At 39.6% G+C, this 18,059-nt stretch overlaps 1 protein-coding gene across 11 annotated transcripts in view; it reads left to right on the top strand.

Moving 5' to 3' along the window:
- NFIA (nuclear factor I A) overlaps positions 1–18,059 on the top strand; it is a 369,111-nt gene that overhangs the window by 173,013 nt on the left and 178,039 nt on the right. For 10 of the 11 annotated variants that reach the window (XM_035018415.1, XM_035018417.1, XM_035018414.1 and 7 more), the window contains exon 3: positions 17,578–17,643. In XM_035018415.1, the coding sequence (XP_034874306.1) occupies positions 17,578–17,643 (66 nt within the window). Of the gene's footprint in view, positions 1–1,722; positions 1,890–13,764; positions 13,904–17,577; positions 17,644–18,059 lie in introns of those variants that run through there. The other variant, XR_004681660.1, reaches the window with a different exon arrangement.

The following is an 18,059-nucleotide window of genomic DNA, read 5'->3' as shown; positions in this document are numbered from 1 at the left end:
TGTTCTTAGTAACCAGGCTGTAGGGAGCCAGAGGAAAGGAGTGATTAATTCTGCCAAGAGGAAGGGAGAGGATTCTGTCTTCATCCTCTTCTATACTGAATTACCTTCTAAATTCAGGACAGGGATCTGCACTGTACAAATGTGACTCACAGGGCTCGGGAAAGAATGCAGCTACTTTCTGTGCCTAAATAGGGTGTTGGCGAAAACAGGGTAAAAGCAAAGTCAGAACTGTATAAATTGACTGAAATCTTTTCAAATATTTGATAGAAGGTCTTGGGTTAAGTGTTACAGTTTTAATTAAAGTATTTTAATGGCAACTGAGGGTTAATGAACCCAATGGACATTATCCTAGTTATCAACATGTTGTGGCCATACAGTTGGGAATAGCAGTGTGGGCTTGTTTGTGCGATACAGGCGGGTTATCATTAAACTTTGCAATAGTCTGTCACTCATTCCTGAGGCAGAAGAACTTTTGAGTTTGCAATAGATCATCCTGTGTTGCAGTTTTGCTTTTAAATTTAGCCGAAATTGAGCCTACTAAAAAAACTTGTATGAAAATGGAAAAAGTAGGGGCACCTAGGTGGCTCAGACAGATAAGCGACCGAGACTCTTGATTTTGGGTCAGGTCATGATCTCGGGGTCGTGAGATCGAGCCCCGCATCGTGCTCCGCCCACTCAGTAAGGAGTCAGCTTGGGGTTCTCTCTCCCTCTCGCTCTCTGCCCCTCCCCCCACTCATGCTCTCTAAATAAATAAATAAATAAATTTTTCTAGAAAATGGAAAAAGTGGAGTTTTGAATCAATGAACTGTTCAATCAGGGCAGAGGTCCAGTTTAAACAATTTAAGCCACGGACATCTTTTACGGGAAGGCTGTGTCTGCACTTTCATGGTCATTGCCCCAGTGTTCTGCTTTGCTTTTCTCATTCTAAAGGCATGAGGCCTATTTTCCATATGAGTTTTCAGCAAGTATTTGTACCCATTTATTTTATTTTCTCAAGAAACTTTTAAGAAGATTTTTCAGTGTAGTGCGTACCAGGGACCATGTTTTTCTCTGCATTGGTACTATCCTGTTTTGAACAGCATGGTGATTTGCTGTTGAATTCTGCAGAGGATGAATGTCCTAACTCTGTAGATTGTAGGGTTAGTGTAACGTGCATATGATGAGCGCAAAACTTTGTGAGTCTTCTATTCTGTTCTAACCCTGTTCTGTCTCCAGAGTTCTGAAGAGTGTTTGGCACACAGTAAGTGCTCAACACATATTTGGTTTTATTTATGGAATGATATGCTGACTGAATGCTTAGAATATACCATTAAGGAATTCTAGTTGAGCTTTCATTTTGTTGGTTGCTAGATTTGTAGTATTTTAATCCCGTATATGACAACATTTCATAAATTAAATCAGACTTACCAGTGACATCTGAAGCCCCATTTACTCTTTTGCGATCAGTAGTTTCTGAGGACATCCAGTTCTTAGGAAAACCTGACTTAGACTTAAAGAATTAAGAAATTTTAGGGAAAATCTAGGTCTCATTGACTTTAATAGCCTTAAAGATGAGGTAAATGAGATTCAGGTTTACCAAGCTTTTAACGATTGGTTCTGGATCCCAGATTTCCTGATTCTGAACTTGGTGTTCTTTTTTTTTGATATTAAGTCAGATACCTTAAAGCTTTTCCCCTCTGTTGCTGTCACTTTTGATCTCTCGTTTGTGAATACTTTCTTTAGACCAGACGGAATAATAAAGTACTCCAGTAGAAGAGAACTCAGAGGTGAGCTGCCCATGGAAATGTTATAGGCCAGGCCCTACTTGGAAGGTGCAGCCAACAACAACAACAAAAAAAAAAAAAAGAAAAAACACCCCACCAAGCTGGCGATCCGCCTTCCACGCAAAGGTTATTTTTTCTTATTACAACAAAACTAATTAGTGGATTTTCTAATGTAAGGAGATGTTGCTGTTAGTAAAAGTTTCCTCCGTGTGCCAGAAAGCAGATGGTGGCGGTGAACAGTGTTTTCCTTTGCCAGGTTTTGTATATGCTTTCTAAACCTGCAAGCGATTTTGCTTTTCCAGATTCAGACTTCTGATCTTTTTTATTTTTCCACAGAAATAGAAACTTACATTTAAATGTACTTGCATCATGTGGCCTGTTTGACATATCATGGTTACTTGAAAATGTTGAGTAACATTTGATGTTCTGCATGAATTTCTTCTCCGGGCCGTCTTGTCGTTCTATACGTTCTCTCCTTACGGAAATCAAGAGTCTGTGCCCGGAGAGTGCCACAGAATGAGTTTTGATGGGGTTATGAAAAGCAACGTATACGATTTTCTTTATGTGGAAATCTTTTTTATTTTGTTTTGTTTTGCTTCCAATTACTGTGTAAATACCAGCTTTTCTCGGGAAGATTCCTGAGAGCCTGCCTCTATTCATTATGACATCAGTGTTTGTATCGTTTTGAATAATTCATTTCCCTATCTTCTACTGGTGAGATGTTACTCTCTGTTAATGTAGAATTTTCTTTTGGCCTGTTTTTTAAATGCAGTTCCTTCCAAATATGTTTGTGTAAAGTCTTCCCCTGTGAAGTCGGAGCATGTCCGTACAATACCACAATGGCAGGTATTAAAACAAAGTGCTCTCTGATTTTTCAGGCCAGTTGGGAGAATACGCGGCTGCAGTGGGGGGTAGACACGAGGCAGTTTTGTATGGTAAAGACTTACGGCTTTGTTGACTAAGACTCCAGACATTTTCCCCTTTCTACAGGATTTCCATGTAGAGGGGAAAAGGAAATCATTACATCATTAGGTTGGTTGTTAAAGTAGAAAATAAAAGTGGAAAATGGAAACCAACCCAGTGATATCGTTGAAATCATTTGGGTGAAATGTTATCAAGAAAGAATTGTCCCCAAGTTACTAAATGGAAAAGTCTTAGGAAATGATGTCCTGTTTGTGGAGATGTTAGCCGGCATCAAAGAAAAACATCGTTCCCACGTTAAGGGGATGCTGAGACTGTTCTGTCCATTCCCCAGGACTAACCCGGCCAATCAGAGACCCTCTGCAGGGAGTTCTTTTACCCTTCACCGCTGAAGAAACTGATTTTTACTTGTAACTTTCCCCCTGTCTGTTGCAAATAAAATTTCCTGTCCCGCTGGAAGAACTGCTGTTTCTGACCTTGGTTCAAATGATACCACTTCTTTTGTTACTGCCTTTTTTTTTTTTTCCTTTTTTTCTTTCTATTGTTTCTTCTTTTTCTTTGTTTTCCCCACTTATTGTTTGTGTTTCTCTTCTTTACTAGTAACCAAAAAATAAAACAGGACAGAGTTTAGAAAGGACATTCATAGGATCCAACCAAAAATGGTCTAGCCACCGTTTATTCTTTGCTTATCTTAAGATTGTAAATCTGAAAATATGGCGGTGAAATTGAATCACTGGGAACCACAGGTCAGGGCCTTGGCTGTGGGAATGCTGCAGGGGTTGAAATGGTGCCTCATGAAGCCCAGCTGGGCTAGGGAGTAGAGGTGAGAACATGTGAAAGTGGGGGCATGATTGGCAGGGAGAACTGCTGGCTTTTGTTGTAAACACTGGTCTCTGCACCTCCCTATAAGCTTTTGCTTGTACATAGGCTTTCTACCATGACCAAATATTGGAAAAACCATGCATCCCAGGGATTTGTCATTTTTGTTGACTATAAAACAACAGATAAGCCATTTCTTATTTATAGAAATATTTACCTCCCCCATCCTCCCCTGATAAACTTTGGGAAGGGTTCTAACCTAGGGAGACTCTATGTTACTACCACCAGTAGAGATGGGGGACATAGCTACTTTTATTTATTTGTTTTTTTTTTTTTTGAAGATTTTATTTATTTATTCGAGTGAGAGAGAATGAGAGATAGCACGAGAGGGAAGGGGGTCAGAGGCTCAGAGGGAGAAGCAGATTCCCTGCTGAGCAGGGAGCCCGACGTGTGGGACTCGATCCCAGGAATCCAGGATAATGACCTGAGCCGAAGGCAGTCGCCCAACCAACTGAGCCACCCAGGCGCCCCTGACATAGCTACTTTTAAAAAACAAGTAATGTGGGGCGCCTGGGTGGCTCAGTCGGTTAAGCGACTGCCTTCGGCTCAGGTCATGATCCCGGAGTCCCGGGATCGAGTCCCGCATCGGGCTCCCTGCTCGGCAGGGAGTCTGCTTCTCCCTCTGACCCTCCTCCCTCTCATGCTCTCTGTCTCTCATTCTCTCTCTCTCAAATAAATAAATAAAATCTTTAAAAAAACAAAAAAACAAGTAATGTACACTTTTCTAAATGGTATAGAGACTTGGGACTCAATAAAAAGCTCACAGTGCTTTTGCACACAGTAGGTGATCAATAAATGTTTGATGGTGAAATAAGCAAGCTTCTTCTTCCTAAGAATAACTAATTATTAGTCATTGGTTAGAGTGGCGATGATTTTTAAACAAGGAATCAGAGTAAAGATCAAATCACCCACTTAGAATTTTTATGAGGAGTAGCTGTTGAAATAGCACCTTATATTAGACTTCCCAGAACACATGATTTTTTTAATCAAAATAAATCCAGGTGACAAGAAACTCTTATTTTAAAAACACATCCTGGGGGCACCTGTGTGGCCCAGTCAGTTAAGCATTTGCCTTCGGCTCAGGTTGTGATCCTAGGGACCTGGGATAGATCCCCATGTTGTCATCATCGTTGGGCTCTGAGCTCAGGGGGGAGTCTGCTTCTCCGTCTCTCTCTCTCTCTCTGCCACCCCCTCCTTGTGCTTGCTAGCGCGCTCTCTACCTCAAATGAATAACTAAAATCTTTTAAAATAAATAAATAAAAGCACATCCTGAAGAGAATTAATTTGGCTAATCTGACCCAAACTATCACTAGGCATTGTATGGAAGACAATTTAATTGTAGGATTATTACTAAGCATATTATTCATCTGTACTGAGTTCCTGAAATCAAAAATACTTATCCCCCCACCCCAACGTCACCACAGAAAAGAATGGAGATTGTGTCCTAAAATGAAAACAAAAATGCAGATAAATGAACTTTACATGAGCACATGAGCTCAACTGGTACCTAATTGTGTTCAAGTAGTAGGACCCCAGGATCAGTGGTGGATTTCTGAAAGCTTTTCTGGATTTCAAAGCTATATGAGTGAATTTATGTGTTTTAATTATCTAGGTTTGTTTTTTGCTTGTTATGTAGAATGTTTGCAGTTTTCTCATTTGTATCAACTCACACATTTTTGAAATTTTATAATTCAGTATAGTTTTGGTTATAGATTAAAGTTCACTGACTAATCTTTTTAGCATGTTCAACTGCTCCATGAGAGATACACAGAACTTGATGGCTTCCAAGTGTGGTTCAAACATCCAAAGCACTTGAGATTAGCACCATGTGAAGAAATTTTAAAATATTGTACTGCAATTAATTTTAAATAACTTAGCACTGCATATGTCAAGGAGAAAGCCATGATAGGATCCAAATGGAAACTCCTGAAAGTGAAATGATTCAGTACATTTAAATCATTTTATCTATCATAAAGACATAGAAGCAAAACATATATGATTATTTCTACTTGCAAAAGGCTTGGGTGAATTGGTAGAGAATCATATCATTTGAGCTTTATTAGGATACTATGGGAAGTCTGAGAACCATTTTTTGGTTGGGCTAATGATAACTCCCCGTATTCTTGCATATTTGTTATAGGTTCAGAAACCAAGTTATTAGGGAAAAGTTATTGTCAGTGTGTAAGGATTATATAGGGGCACCTGGGTGGCTCAGTCCGTTAAGTATCTGCCTTCAGTTCAGGTCATGATCTCAGGGTCCTGGGATGGAGCCCCCTGTCAGGCTCCCTTCTCAGCAGGGAGCCTACTTCTGCCTCTCCCTCTGCCCCTCCCCCTGGCTCATGTGCTTATGCTCTCTCTCTCTCTCTCAGATAAATAAATAGAATCCTTTTTGAATGTAAGGGTAGAAGCTTTAAAAAAAAAAAAGATTATGTATATGTATATATATATTATATGTAGAGGAAGTATATCTGAAATATTTTTTAACAAATACTGTTTTAAATCCTAGGACCTTGCACCTAGACTACATTCTTTAAGGATACCTTAGTCAGTAGCTCCTAAAACACAATGCTTTCTGGTGCTCTGGGTGACTTGGTGGATCAAGGTCTAAAGAGAAAACATTGCTTGTGGCCTTCTGTGGTCAGGATTGACCAAGTCACTGAAGATAAACATTTGTGACTCTTAGTGGGCTATTTGTGGTCATTTATAAAGAAGAGACAGTCTTTGACTTATAATGATTACTGCACTCATGTTTTTTCTAATTGCACTTATAATTGGCAGTAAATAAGAAAATATCATCCAGTCCCTTTTGATGGGATAGGGTCCCAGGCTTAAATGTAGCCAAAAGACCAACTACTGGATTGCTCATGATCTATTTCAAATTAGAATTTCTAGGGCTGCAAAGAATCTTTACAGGATACCTAACACGCCCCTCATTCCGGTCCAGAAAGCAGGTCTTCTGACCTCTGTAGGGTCTTCCCTTACCACATGGAGTATACCACCATCCTGTCCTGCAGTCTCCCCAAAGCCAAAGAATCCACCCGAAATATCTGTCAACATCTCCTATGATGGGCCCTGTTGTATTTCATGACCCTAAGAGAGCTATTTTTTCATTTTTTGATTTCTATTCCATTTCAACAAACATCTATTAGTACCTATATGTTCCAGATACTGTGCTATCTGGCAATAAAAATAACGAGGCAGGAAATAAAAGGAGGTAGTCAGTGTGATTCTTTCACTAGTTTATATACTTCCAAAAACCTGCTTCCGTGCAGTGTACAGTTAGAGAATTACTGGTCTTATAATTTACAAGGCATTTAAAATCACGCCACTCGGTCCTCATAATCTTGAAACTCGGGCGTTTAGAAGATGAGAAGCAACGGGGCATACCCAGCGTCCAAGAGAGGGCTCAGACCCAGGCTTGCTAATACCTTTGCCTCCTTGGCTTGTACCTCAGCTGCCTCTGTTAGAACTGTCCTTTCTGTTCAAAGGGAGGAAAGCGGGCCTGATTAGGAATACCATTCGGCACTCTCTATGAAATTGTTCCTGTGGGGAAATCGGATTAAAAAAAACTATTTTGGTATTTTCCACCATGCCCAACCATGCCAAGTATACAGAAACAGCTTCCCATTTCTCGTAAAAGGACTCTGCCTCAGCCTCCCGTAGCTCCCTAGAAAAGCAGATCCCGGCCACTACCACCAATAGTTAGCATCCAGGTTCCTTTAAATTTTGTTACGAGGCTACAGTTAGTGGTCCTGATTCCTGCTAACGGAGAATAAAAGCAATTAGGCTTGTGCACAATAACGTGCTGCTGTACATTGATTTCACCAGGAGATAGGACTCAATCAAGAGGCGATGCCACCGAATCTTGATTGTATTATTAGCCGCATAGACTGAGAGCTCCCTGGGAACAGAGACCTTACCTTTTAAACTCTTGTGTCTCTAGGTAGACAGGGTGAGAGGCACACGGTAGGAGCATTAATGAATACAATGACTTCATGAATGGAATGGGTAGGCCCAAGGTCAAGGAATTAAAAAGGAAGCAGTTACTGTTTCGGGAGAATGTTCCAGGGTCATTTTCCCCTTTGGTTAGGAGTAGTGGTGCGAACACTTGCTAACACTGCAGAAACCCAGACTTGTCCAAAATCCCTAGTTCTATTCCTCACCAGGGGTGCAATTCATACCACACTGACAGACAGTCCTGTTTTCTCAAATGCTTCAGGATAAAGACCCTTTTTAAAAAGAAACAAACAAAAAACCCCAAACGTCCTGGTTTACCCAGCCGCAGAATCTTTAGCCCCCTCATGAAGGTGTCTGCATTTTTTAGGCAAATTGTTACCATGCCATTCTCACTCCTGTTCTTTTACAGAATTATTTTCTGGTTATGGATGTGACAGGGGTCCATTGGTTTGATTTTGGAGGGTTCGGTTGTATAGTCAGTAGATTCAGATCTCTTCCACTTGTGTTTTCTCTGGGCCCCTTGTCCCTCCCCTCTTAATCCCCTATCTTCCTTTTTGCCTTTCCAAGCGGGAAACTGTCACACAGCACACCCCACCACCTTGTCATCCCAAATTCCGTGGGAGCCTGAGCTCTGGGGGTCTTCTTGAGGCCTTAACCTTACTTTTAGACAGTTGTCATTATCTTTGTCTAAAGGTCATAGCTAAATTGAATAAAAGGAAAGCTGTGTTTTCCTGTCGATGCACAAAGGCGGTATTGACTTCCCTAATCCAGTTTGCTGAGGGGTGAGAGAATTAAATTAGATATCTAAGCACAGAAATTGAGAGCCTTTGAAAACAAAGATAAGGAGACAAGACTGTATTTTCCCTTTTCCTGGGAGCTCTGGACTCAAGATTTTACAGGTGTGTCACCTGATCCATGGTCTGCATCGATCAAAACTGTGCCAATGCATATTTAATTAGCAAGGGGACCCTGGATGCATTAGAGCCATCATCCCTATATTGCATGGACTGTCAGACTTTCTGCACACTTCTCCACCCCCACCCTCCCCTCCAGCCATGCTCCCTCCCTTGCCTCCTTGTTTGGGAAGCTTCTGCATTTTGTCTGAGCAGCTAAAAAGTTTCTTTGTTTTTAGCTGCTGATGCATACAGCACCACTGAGGAGAATACAAACAAGTAGTCCTAAAGTGTTTATTTTGTCTAGGAAGAAAAGCTAAACCAATTCGATTCTTCTGGTAAGGTTTTTCAAACCCTGTAGAAAACCAACAAGAAAAGCGAAAAGAAAAGAAATACACTGTTCAATTCTTCATGTATAGATTTTTTTTAAAAAAAGAGTTAGTTATATTAGGATTAAAAAAAAAGGGGGGGGATCCCAGGATAAACAATAATAGGATTAAAGAACACTTTTTTATTGTAATAGAAAAGTATTTTCTTTTTAAAAAAATCAGTTTTTTGATGGTTAGGTAGGGCATATTAGCAATTTTTTAAATTTATCAGTCCAATTTGCATGATCAAATTCACCATTCTGTCCCGAGTCTATCATGCCCTTAGGAGATCCAATGAATGTAGAAAAGTTATTTAAGATAGAAGGTGGGCAAAAAGTTAAGAGTTCTATGAATTTTTTTTTTTTTTTTTTTTTAAGTTTCAAAGGTTTCATGGGAAATTCTACTGGTGGGGATTCTTAAAGTGACAGGAGGTTTGGAGTTTTGCCTCAGACAGGTTATTTCATGGGATTATGGTCACCGTTCATTTTCACACAGGTTACAAAGCCCAAATACCCAGACAGAGTGTTGTCTGATAAACAGATGTAATGTCCCAAGTCTGCTTAGAATAAAGAGCAACAGACTGTGAGCACATGTTTAGGACTCATTTAAACTAATCAGCATAGTCTAGCTCATAGTTCTGTCTCTAGTCTACTTTTGAGGTAGCTTCTTGCTGGTAAAGTAACAAGGAATTTTTTTTTTCCCTGCTACAATTTGCTGCAGAGACTCATGGGAAATTCATTTGCATACATCTTGTTACAAAGACTGACTACTTCCTGGCTTAGACAAAGTGTTGCCTGATAAACAGACTTAACACACAAATGTCTGTCTGGAATAAACAACGGCAAGCTGAGATTTACATTTCCATTATCAGAGATAATCTCTTTCCCAGTATATGGGAATTAAGAACCTTTTCTTTTAAACGAGGTCCATGATGCTGATGTTTTATACCAGAATCACATCATGGGTGAGTTGGGTCTGATTTAAAAAAGAAACAAAAAACCTAGTTTGGATGGAGAGATTCATATTGCCATGGTAAATGTACATTTTTGGGGGGAGGGGAGACCTTACAGTTTTAAAACCAGGTTTCCTTGTATTATTTTAGTTGATCTCCGCAACAATCCTGTTAAGTTAGGCAAGATGGTAATTAGTGTCCCCATTTTACAGATGAGGAAACTGAGATCCAGAGCAGTTAAATTATATAGTTGAGATTTTCTAACACCTTTTTTATTTGTCATTTCATGCTTCTTTCAGTAGTAAAAAAAAATGAATGCAAGAAAAGCTAATACTTAGTGTACATCCTGAGCTTAAATAGCATGGTTTCCCTTAACAGAAGTCATTTTGTTATTGTAATAAATTTCTTTATAGATATTCGGATACAAGAAAATAATGCATATAGACTGTAACTCAACCATGCATCATTTTCATTTGACACACTTGTTTTTATAACATGAAAGTATACAGGGAAATTTTCTATTTTAAGTTGTGTAGATGACTATGTGAGTAATCTTCAAGTATATATTCTCTGTTTAAGAACTCCACCAACTTACTGTTCCAATTAATTTCGTTTGTGAAAAAAGTGACTAAAAAGGGGATGTGATGGCTTTTTAAGCAGGTCTTTGTTTACACATGAGTGGGTGGGTGACCAGGTTGACTCAGTCAGTAACTTTGGAGTTCTGAATTGATCAACAGGTTACCATCACATTTCCTGTTGTGGGAAAAACAAAACTCAAAATGATTACCTGAATGCTATATTTTAGTCACAGACCCTTGTTGAAGAAAATGTAAGAAATTATAAATTTAGTATCGTGCTTGCAGATCATTAACTTCATGTAGAACTTCATTGAAAAAGCTGATCATTACTTGAAATCAGCCTCGTGCAAAGACTGAAGGTTTAAGATTGAGTCATTTTGTCGTTACTTTCAGAGTGACTGAATTTGTCATTTTTAAAGCTTAGAAATGATCCCCCCTCACTGTCATAACACAATAGTTACGCCATTTTATTTTTTTTCTCAACGTGTTAAAACTGTATCATTCCACAACCTCCTCATGCACACAGAAAAATAACACATTTATGAGTAGGTGATAAGACGGTTGACTCACTCTTCAACCTAAACGGTCTCATCATCATACACAGTCCCGACTAAACAGATGGGCTCTGAATACCAGCGCTAACGCCAAAAACTCTAATTCCTGCAAATTTAATATTTCACAAATTCTTCTTAAGGAAGACATTTAAAAAAATTTTTTTTCAAGAAAAACAAATGGTAGTAACCTAGATCATGTAACACTCTTAAATATGCCCTGAAAATGCGATCCAGGGAAATGGCTAAGAGGTAGATCTCCCCAGCAGCTGGGGGAGCCCTGCCACGTCACTGCTGCATGAACACAGCCTTCCCCCTCCGTCCGAGCCTGGATGAGAGGAGAGGCAGACCCACGTGTGCACACTAGCCTAATTCTTTTGGACCCAGGGCTTTTCCTCTGCTCCATCTCCCCATCTCCCTTCTGGTGAAGGACTTGATCGGCAGGCTTCGGTTACCGCGGTTACCACTCACGCGTGTGCATGTGCAAACACACACACACACACACACACACACCCATGCAAACACTCCCTTCCAGCTTACTGGTAAAGTTGTAGCAATCAAAGTTTGTATTTTAAATCCAATCAAGATAACACTTGCCATTTAAAGGCCTGTGGAGTGTTTCCATTTTTAAAGCTAAGAAAACTTTGATGGTGTGCCTCACCTCATGATTTATCTGTGTTAAAATCTAGGTTATTGTATGTTAATTTTTCATTAAGTGGGTCACAACTGTGTACATTAATTGACATTAAATATTGGTTTGGTTATTCACTGGGCTTAAAGGATTTTATCTATTCTCTGGAAAGCTAATAATAATTGAGTATATTTAGTGGCCCCAGATTGAATGATGGTATTATAAATCTCTGTTCTTCACCAGACCATGATGGATAATGTTAGATTTAGCTGATGGTATTGTATTCATCAGTGTTCACGTGTAAGCTACAAACTGTATATACACATGTACAACTAGACACTGACATTCTGCATTCGTGAACAAAGGTTTTTCAGATAATTTCCTCACACCTCAGTCTTTAAGGTCATGGTGATACTGGGGAAAAAATAGATAATAGCCTTAAATATAAAAAATCTTCGAATATTTCTTTTGTAACTGTAGCTGTAATGACTAGTAAACAAATGTGACTATCCTAACCATTTGCCCTTCCAGATTTCTTTACTATCATAACACGTTGTGGTACTGGAGGGTCACAGTAGAGTAATTCTAAACCTTACACTAGCAATCAGGGGGAGAACTGTTTTTCCATCATAACATCATGGATGTCGGGAAAAAATGAATCTTGGTGTGTTTTGGCCTCTTCTGCAAAGAACTCTGTCTTCCTGAACCATAAGAAACGAAACTTACCTGAATCTTGAATATCTTTAAAGGCTGCAATTGTGGAGTGTAACTCTTAATTAGATTCAGAGTGTAATCACCCCTAGTCCTTATTTTCTTTTCTTCCAGAAATGCTCCTAACTCTTCACTTACTTGCAGCAGAGTACTCATTCCTGTCCTTGCCTTTTCCTTTCACATCACAAACAACTTGAAACTCTTTTAGGTGGAATTTTCACTTTCTTTCTTTCATTTGACTAACTCATTTATGTTCCTGGATGCCTCTGGCTTTTTCATATCACCTTTACATTTGGGAGACTTAGAACTGGACACGGAAGTTTAACAGAGACTTTTAAAAGTTCATTTTTAGCCAAATCATAATGCAGGGAGGGAGGTTGAAACTTGGGCTGAATTCTTTTTCTCATGGAACCAGAATTCGTCTTTTTAGGGTCCGTAGACCTTTGTTGATATCATGATAACTGAATAGGAATTACACTGGTTTGTGTCAGGGTGGGGGAAGGGTTCTTCACCATATCACCTCTGTTCTTCCTTTATCAATTGTTTACAACAGCAGTTGTTGGGATTTTGAGGCACCCCTCAGGTATCAGAATCTGGCAGATTTCTCTCAGCTTTGTATTTTTTGAATGTGCGAAAATGTCGTCCATCGTTTTAGACTGCATGTTTCTGGGGGGCCTCCTCTGTGTCAGACACCATCCTCAGCCCTTGTTATTCCGAGGAGCCTCTTGTGGTGTGTCGGCCAGGGGATCACGGGAGGTGATCGTGCGCAACTGCTAAACACTGAGCAAGATTTCCCACCCAACGAACCAGAGGGATATGCCTGTCTTTCCCTTGCCAGGCCCCACGAAGGGGAACATCAAGCAGGAATAAAGGCCTTTTTTGCCCTCCTTCCTCATTTTGTGAGTCTCAGTCCCTATTAGGTATGACTTTAGTATGTTCTTTAATCGCTGGCAGTGGCCCAGTGTTAGAAAGCTGAAGGACAAGTTCATCTTTTTTTTTTTTTTTTAAAGATTTTATTTATTTATTTGACAGAGAGAGGCACAGCGAGAGAGGGAACACAAGCAGGGGGAGTGAGAGAGGGAGAAGCAGGCTTCCCGCCGAGCAGGGAGCCCGATGTGGGGCTCGATCCCAGGACCCCGGGATCATGACCTGAGCCGAAGGCAGACGCCCAACGACTGAGCCACCCAGGTGCCCCGAAGGACAAGTTCATCTTATTGAAAATTCATCTCGTTTGAGTTCAGCAATTAGTGAATCAATCCTTTCGTTGGGCCAGGCACCCTTGGAAGGTACTGGAGACAAGAGTGAGAAAAGAACTCTTTTCTTATGGAACTCAGATTCTCATAGGAGATCATTTAAGATCCCTTAGTATAAATCACACCATAAGAGATGGCTGTACAGTGAAGGGACTGGAGAGGAGAAAGCCGAGCACAGGGAAAATTAGCAACATTCCACCTTTGCTTCATGTCTAAAGAACATAAACTCCATGGAAGTGATGTCTATATTTTTTGCCTGCTCAGTTTTAACCTAATGACATGTTTTTGTCATTCTTCCCCTTCCCAGAGGGAGTGTTCTCTGAAAGTCCCATGCTGAAGGGGAGCAGAACTGAGGTTGGGGCAACTGAATGCGTGGATAAGTAGCAAATCCAGCACAAGGCTTTTGTTCCTGCATTGCACAAGCTTATGGAAGCAGAGACTGATATGTAGGCATTAGGATTTATTTTATTCCTTTCCCCAGTGATTATACTGATAGTGAAATATCTTTGTCTGAGCACTCCAGCAATATAGTTGTAGGCGCCATAAAAATGCATAGATAGCTGGCTGCCCGTTCGAGTAAGAGGCCTCAATCCAGCCTCCTATATGCAAACCCTGTCTATTTTAGGTTTAAATTTCTGCTCATAAATTTTTTAAAAACCAAAAGAAACATTGCTTTTCAAGGTTAGGTTGAAGTCTAAGATTCCTTAAACCAAAAGCAAGTCCCTAGATGGGGAAAAAAAAAAATTGATGACCCTAATGTACTTCCTCACAGGAGCATTTCCAACTCCATCATTTAAACACACTTTAAATAATATTCTCTTCGTTGTAATATACAGATCTTCTGGCTTTCAACCAGGGAACCAGAGGAAGTCATGCCAGATATAAGGTAGAAGCTATGAGATATGGCATCCAATTCCATGCAGTTGGGTTTGTTTTCTGGGGCCTCTAATTCTTTCAGGCGGCAATCAACTGACCCTGTGTTGATTGTCAAAGAAAGGAAGCTATGAAGTTAACCTAGGCTTCTGGCAGGTCTCTACCAAGTATAAAAGAGAAAAGTTAATTGTTAACCTTCATGATAGTGTTTCAATGTACATGCTTAAGAAAGCAATTGTTCACATATCAATTATGTATGGGTAGAAATTAATTTGCAATTCTGGTCATCTGGTTGACTCCATACTTAACAGCATCGGTGACCATTTGCCACAGCAGGGAACATGTCCATGCATCCTCAGCATAGAACATAGCCCCGGGACAGGGTAGTTCTGTTCCTTGTTGGTTCAAAAAAGAAACGGCATTAAACAGCCCAGGGTTGAAAGTAACTACGGAAATTTTTAGATCATTTAAATTTTCTTGTAGATCTTTGGCTCTGCCTATCCCTTACCAGGATAGTGTGTTTTAGTATGCTGTCCTCCGTGGATAGCAGTGTCTCCAGCTTTTGAATAAAACTGGAGAAATTAAATTCTGTTTTCAATTTGGCTAGATGCCCCCCACCCCAGTGTGTGTATCTGAGCTTTCAGAAGAGTGCTGCAGCCCCTTTCGTACCAACTCTGAGTCTGTTTTTGCCTCTCAGTCATTTGCTGTTTATTTGCTTCTCTTTCTGTGGCTTGGAATTTTAAACTTTCTTTGAACACACCTACGGCCATCTTCTGTTGCTGTTCATGTCTTCTATAATCATGTTATGTTTCCGTAAAGGTAGGGTGATGAACCAAGTGTAAAAGAAAAGTCAAAAGAACAAAGAAGTCCACTTAATATATTATTAAAAACATCGTTTTGATCTCATTAACCTTCTTGCCTTAATATTAGTGGATAAATATCAGAAAAGTAATTGGCTTTTGTATATTTAGATTGAGATGAAAAATGTTTTTCCATTTGTTCATGAAGAAGTGATTAATCCTGAAGATATTATACCTAGAAGAAGAACATCGGCTAAGCTATCATATTTCCACCAGCTAGGTTTGCTGGTATTACAGCAACATAAATGTTCTATTTGGCAGAATTTTATGTATCCTTTTTGGGATGTCATCAGGAAGAATTTTAACTTTCCCTAAAACAAAATTAAGTATTTTTTTAAATTTTAATTATAAATATTAACGGTTTAAAATTTTCTAGACAAAAATAATAAAAGTATGCCTTTCTCCTAAAACATGTTGAAATACTTCTCAGACTATTTAATTTGTAAGTTTTAATGGCAAAATTACAGGATCTTTCTATAGAGAAAGAGAAGGTAGTCATTCCATATTTTTTTATTGCTCTAAAAGTAATATTAATTTATCGAGTTAAAATTTAAAATATGGACCAGTATGAATTTGCATTTCCCCCAATTTTCAGTGCAGGCTCCATATTTGATTTCAGGGATCATTCTGAAGGATTTCTCTCAAGTTTTTTTGAGCTATCATGCGTTTGTTTGTGTTTTTACTATGGTGATCTTTACAAAATGATAAAAGCTATCACTTTGCCAGACCTAAATAAAAATTCACTTTTAACATCTTTTGTTATTTGCGCTTTTGGATCAGCATAGAATATTTGCTATAGTCACCAGGTTAAGATCATCTGAAAACTTAAAGATAGATATTTTCCTTATAGTACTTCCCTATAATTAAAATCCTCATTTGCTTAAAAGCAGAGAGCCTTTCTTAAAGTAATAAATTAGCATTTCTCGACCTAGGGTCACTAGGAGTGCTACTTCTTTTTGCAATATCTCCAAGAAAGAGAATAATAATGCTATAACTCTGTTGAAATAGAAGTAATATTTTCAGTTTAATCACAGTTAAGTGTCATGACCTTTTGATCTTGCACTGAACTTCTTGCTGAAATGTGGTCAAATTTTAGCCAATTCTAACCCTGTGAAGCCAAGGTAAAGTTATTAGCCAGACTTTCCACAGATGTAGAGGTTTTTCTAAAAAATATTTCTGTTTGTTTGTTTTTAAACAATGTTATATACTGTTTCAAGTCTCAGAATATGTTTTATAGCAGGAAAATTTACCCTTGAAATATTTTGCCCGATTTTTGTCTCCTCCGTCCAAAAATGTCTAAGTATGTTTACTTCTAATTCTGTGAGATTCTTTTGCTCTAACTTAATTTGAGCTCTTTTTTTTTTTTTTAAAGATTTTATTTATTTATTTGACAGAGAGAGACACAGCGAGAGAGGGAACACAAGCAGGGGGAGTGGGAGAGGGAGAAGCAGGCTTCCCACCGAGCAGGGAGCCCAATGTGGGGCTCGATCCTAGGACCCTGAGATCATGACCTGAGCCGAAGGCAGACGCTTAACGGCTGAGCCACCCAGGCGCCCCAATTTGATCTCATTTTTAAAATTAAATGTTATTTCATCAAAAATGATCCCATTTAGAAATCAACTGAATTAATTTTTTTTTTTTAGTTGGAAATAATTGTATTTTTTAAGTAAAAAATAAATGGAATTCAACGCAGGTGTGCAGGAACCTGTTTTTGCAAACAAGTCCTCTTAGCAGCTCCCAAAGGCATCAGTACAAGAGGAAAATCATACTCGTAAGGTGGAGGAAACCTGTCCCTTTTCAGGAAGATGCCTTTGAGTGATCCTGTGATTTCAAGTGAATGCGCTGGAGTATTAGGACTCTCGTATTTAGTGGCGTTAGTCTGCATAGTATGTTGCTGTAGTAGAGAGCTAAATATCAACAGAACTTGTTACTGTTGTTTGGGTTGCTTTTATATACCAGCTTCAAAATATGTTTTGACACTTTATTATGTTCTGAATCAAGCTTCAGATGTGTGTAATGAAGGATGAAGTCTTTATCAGACTCTAGTGTATAAATAATGAAGAAGAGCAGTTTGGAAATGGTTTCTCTGTAAGAGAAGGGTTTCTGAAGAGTTTCCAGTTTTGATCTGGCGCAAGCCAGACGCCGCTGGAGGCACACCCAGAACGGAGCGTCCTCTCTCGAAAGGCACAGTCTGCTCCTGCCACTGCTTTTCTCCCCCTTTCTTATCTTCCTCCTGCCCCCACTTTTTTTTTTCTCATTCATCTTGTCATTCCTATAATGTTCTCATTCCTAGTTTACATGCTGAACCTTTTGAGAAAGTCTGGCACCTCTGATCCACTTTCCCTCACAGACCCTGTAATTTTTGGCTGTATTTTTATGTTTTTCAGATTCAAGTCAATCTGAAAGTCCCAGCCAGCCAAGTGACGCTGACATTAAGGACCAGCCAGAAAATGGTAAGTTTAGTTGGCGGACTCTAACTGCTGCTTTTAGAGTCCAGCGGTAGCCAGGAGCCAACCAAGTACAAGGATTTTGGGGTCTTTCCCATGGGCAGCTCACAGTAGGAACAACTTTGATGACTCAAGGAGGTCTCTGGATCATTCGAGCAGCCCCAAGCCCTCCTCCATCCCGCTCCCAAACACCATCTGGGTACTCATGAGAACCTTAGTTCCCAAGAACATTGATGACTGTGAGAGGTAGGGTTGATTTCAGAACCTTCTACAGCACAAGCGAGGAGCCACCGCCTCTCTGTTTCATTTTTAGTTCCTTCTAAGGTGGCAAATGCCCCGCGACCTTCTGGTGATTTAAGGTCATTGACTGACAAATATTTTTATAACCGTTCAGAGCTCAACCCTTTCCTAAGTGCTTTCAG

The sequence above is a fragment of the Mirounga leonina genome, unplaced genomic scaffold, assembly GCF_011800145.1.
Source record: "Mirounga leonina isolate KUSES-001 unplaced genomic scaffold, KU_Mleo_1.0 Mir_173, whole genome shotgun sequence".
NCBI lineage: Eukaryota > Metazoa > Chordata > Mammalia > Carnivora > Phocidae > Mirounga > Mirounga leonina.
The sequence above is the reverse complement of the archived record's forward strand: the minus strand, read 5'-3'. Positions and strand labels throughout refer to the sequence as shown.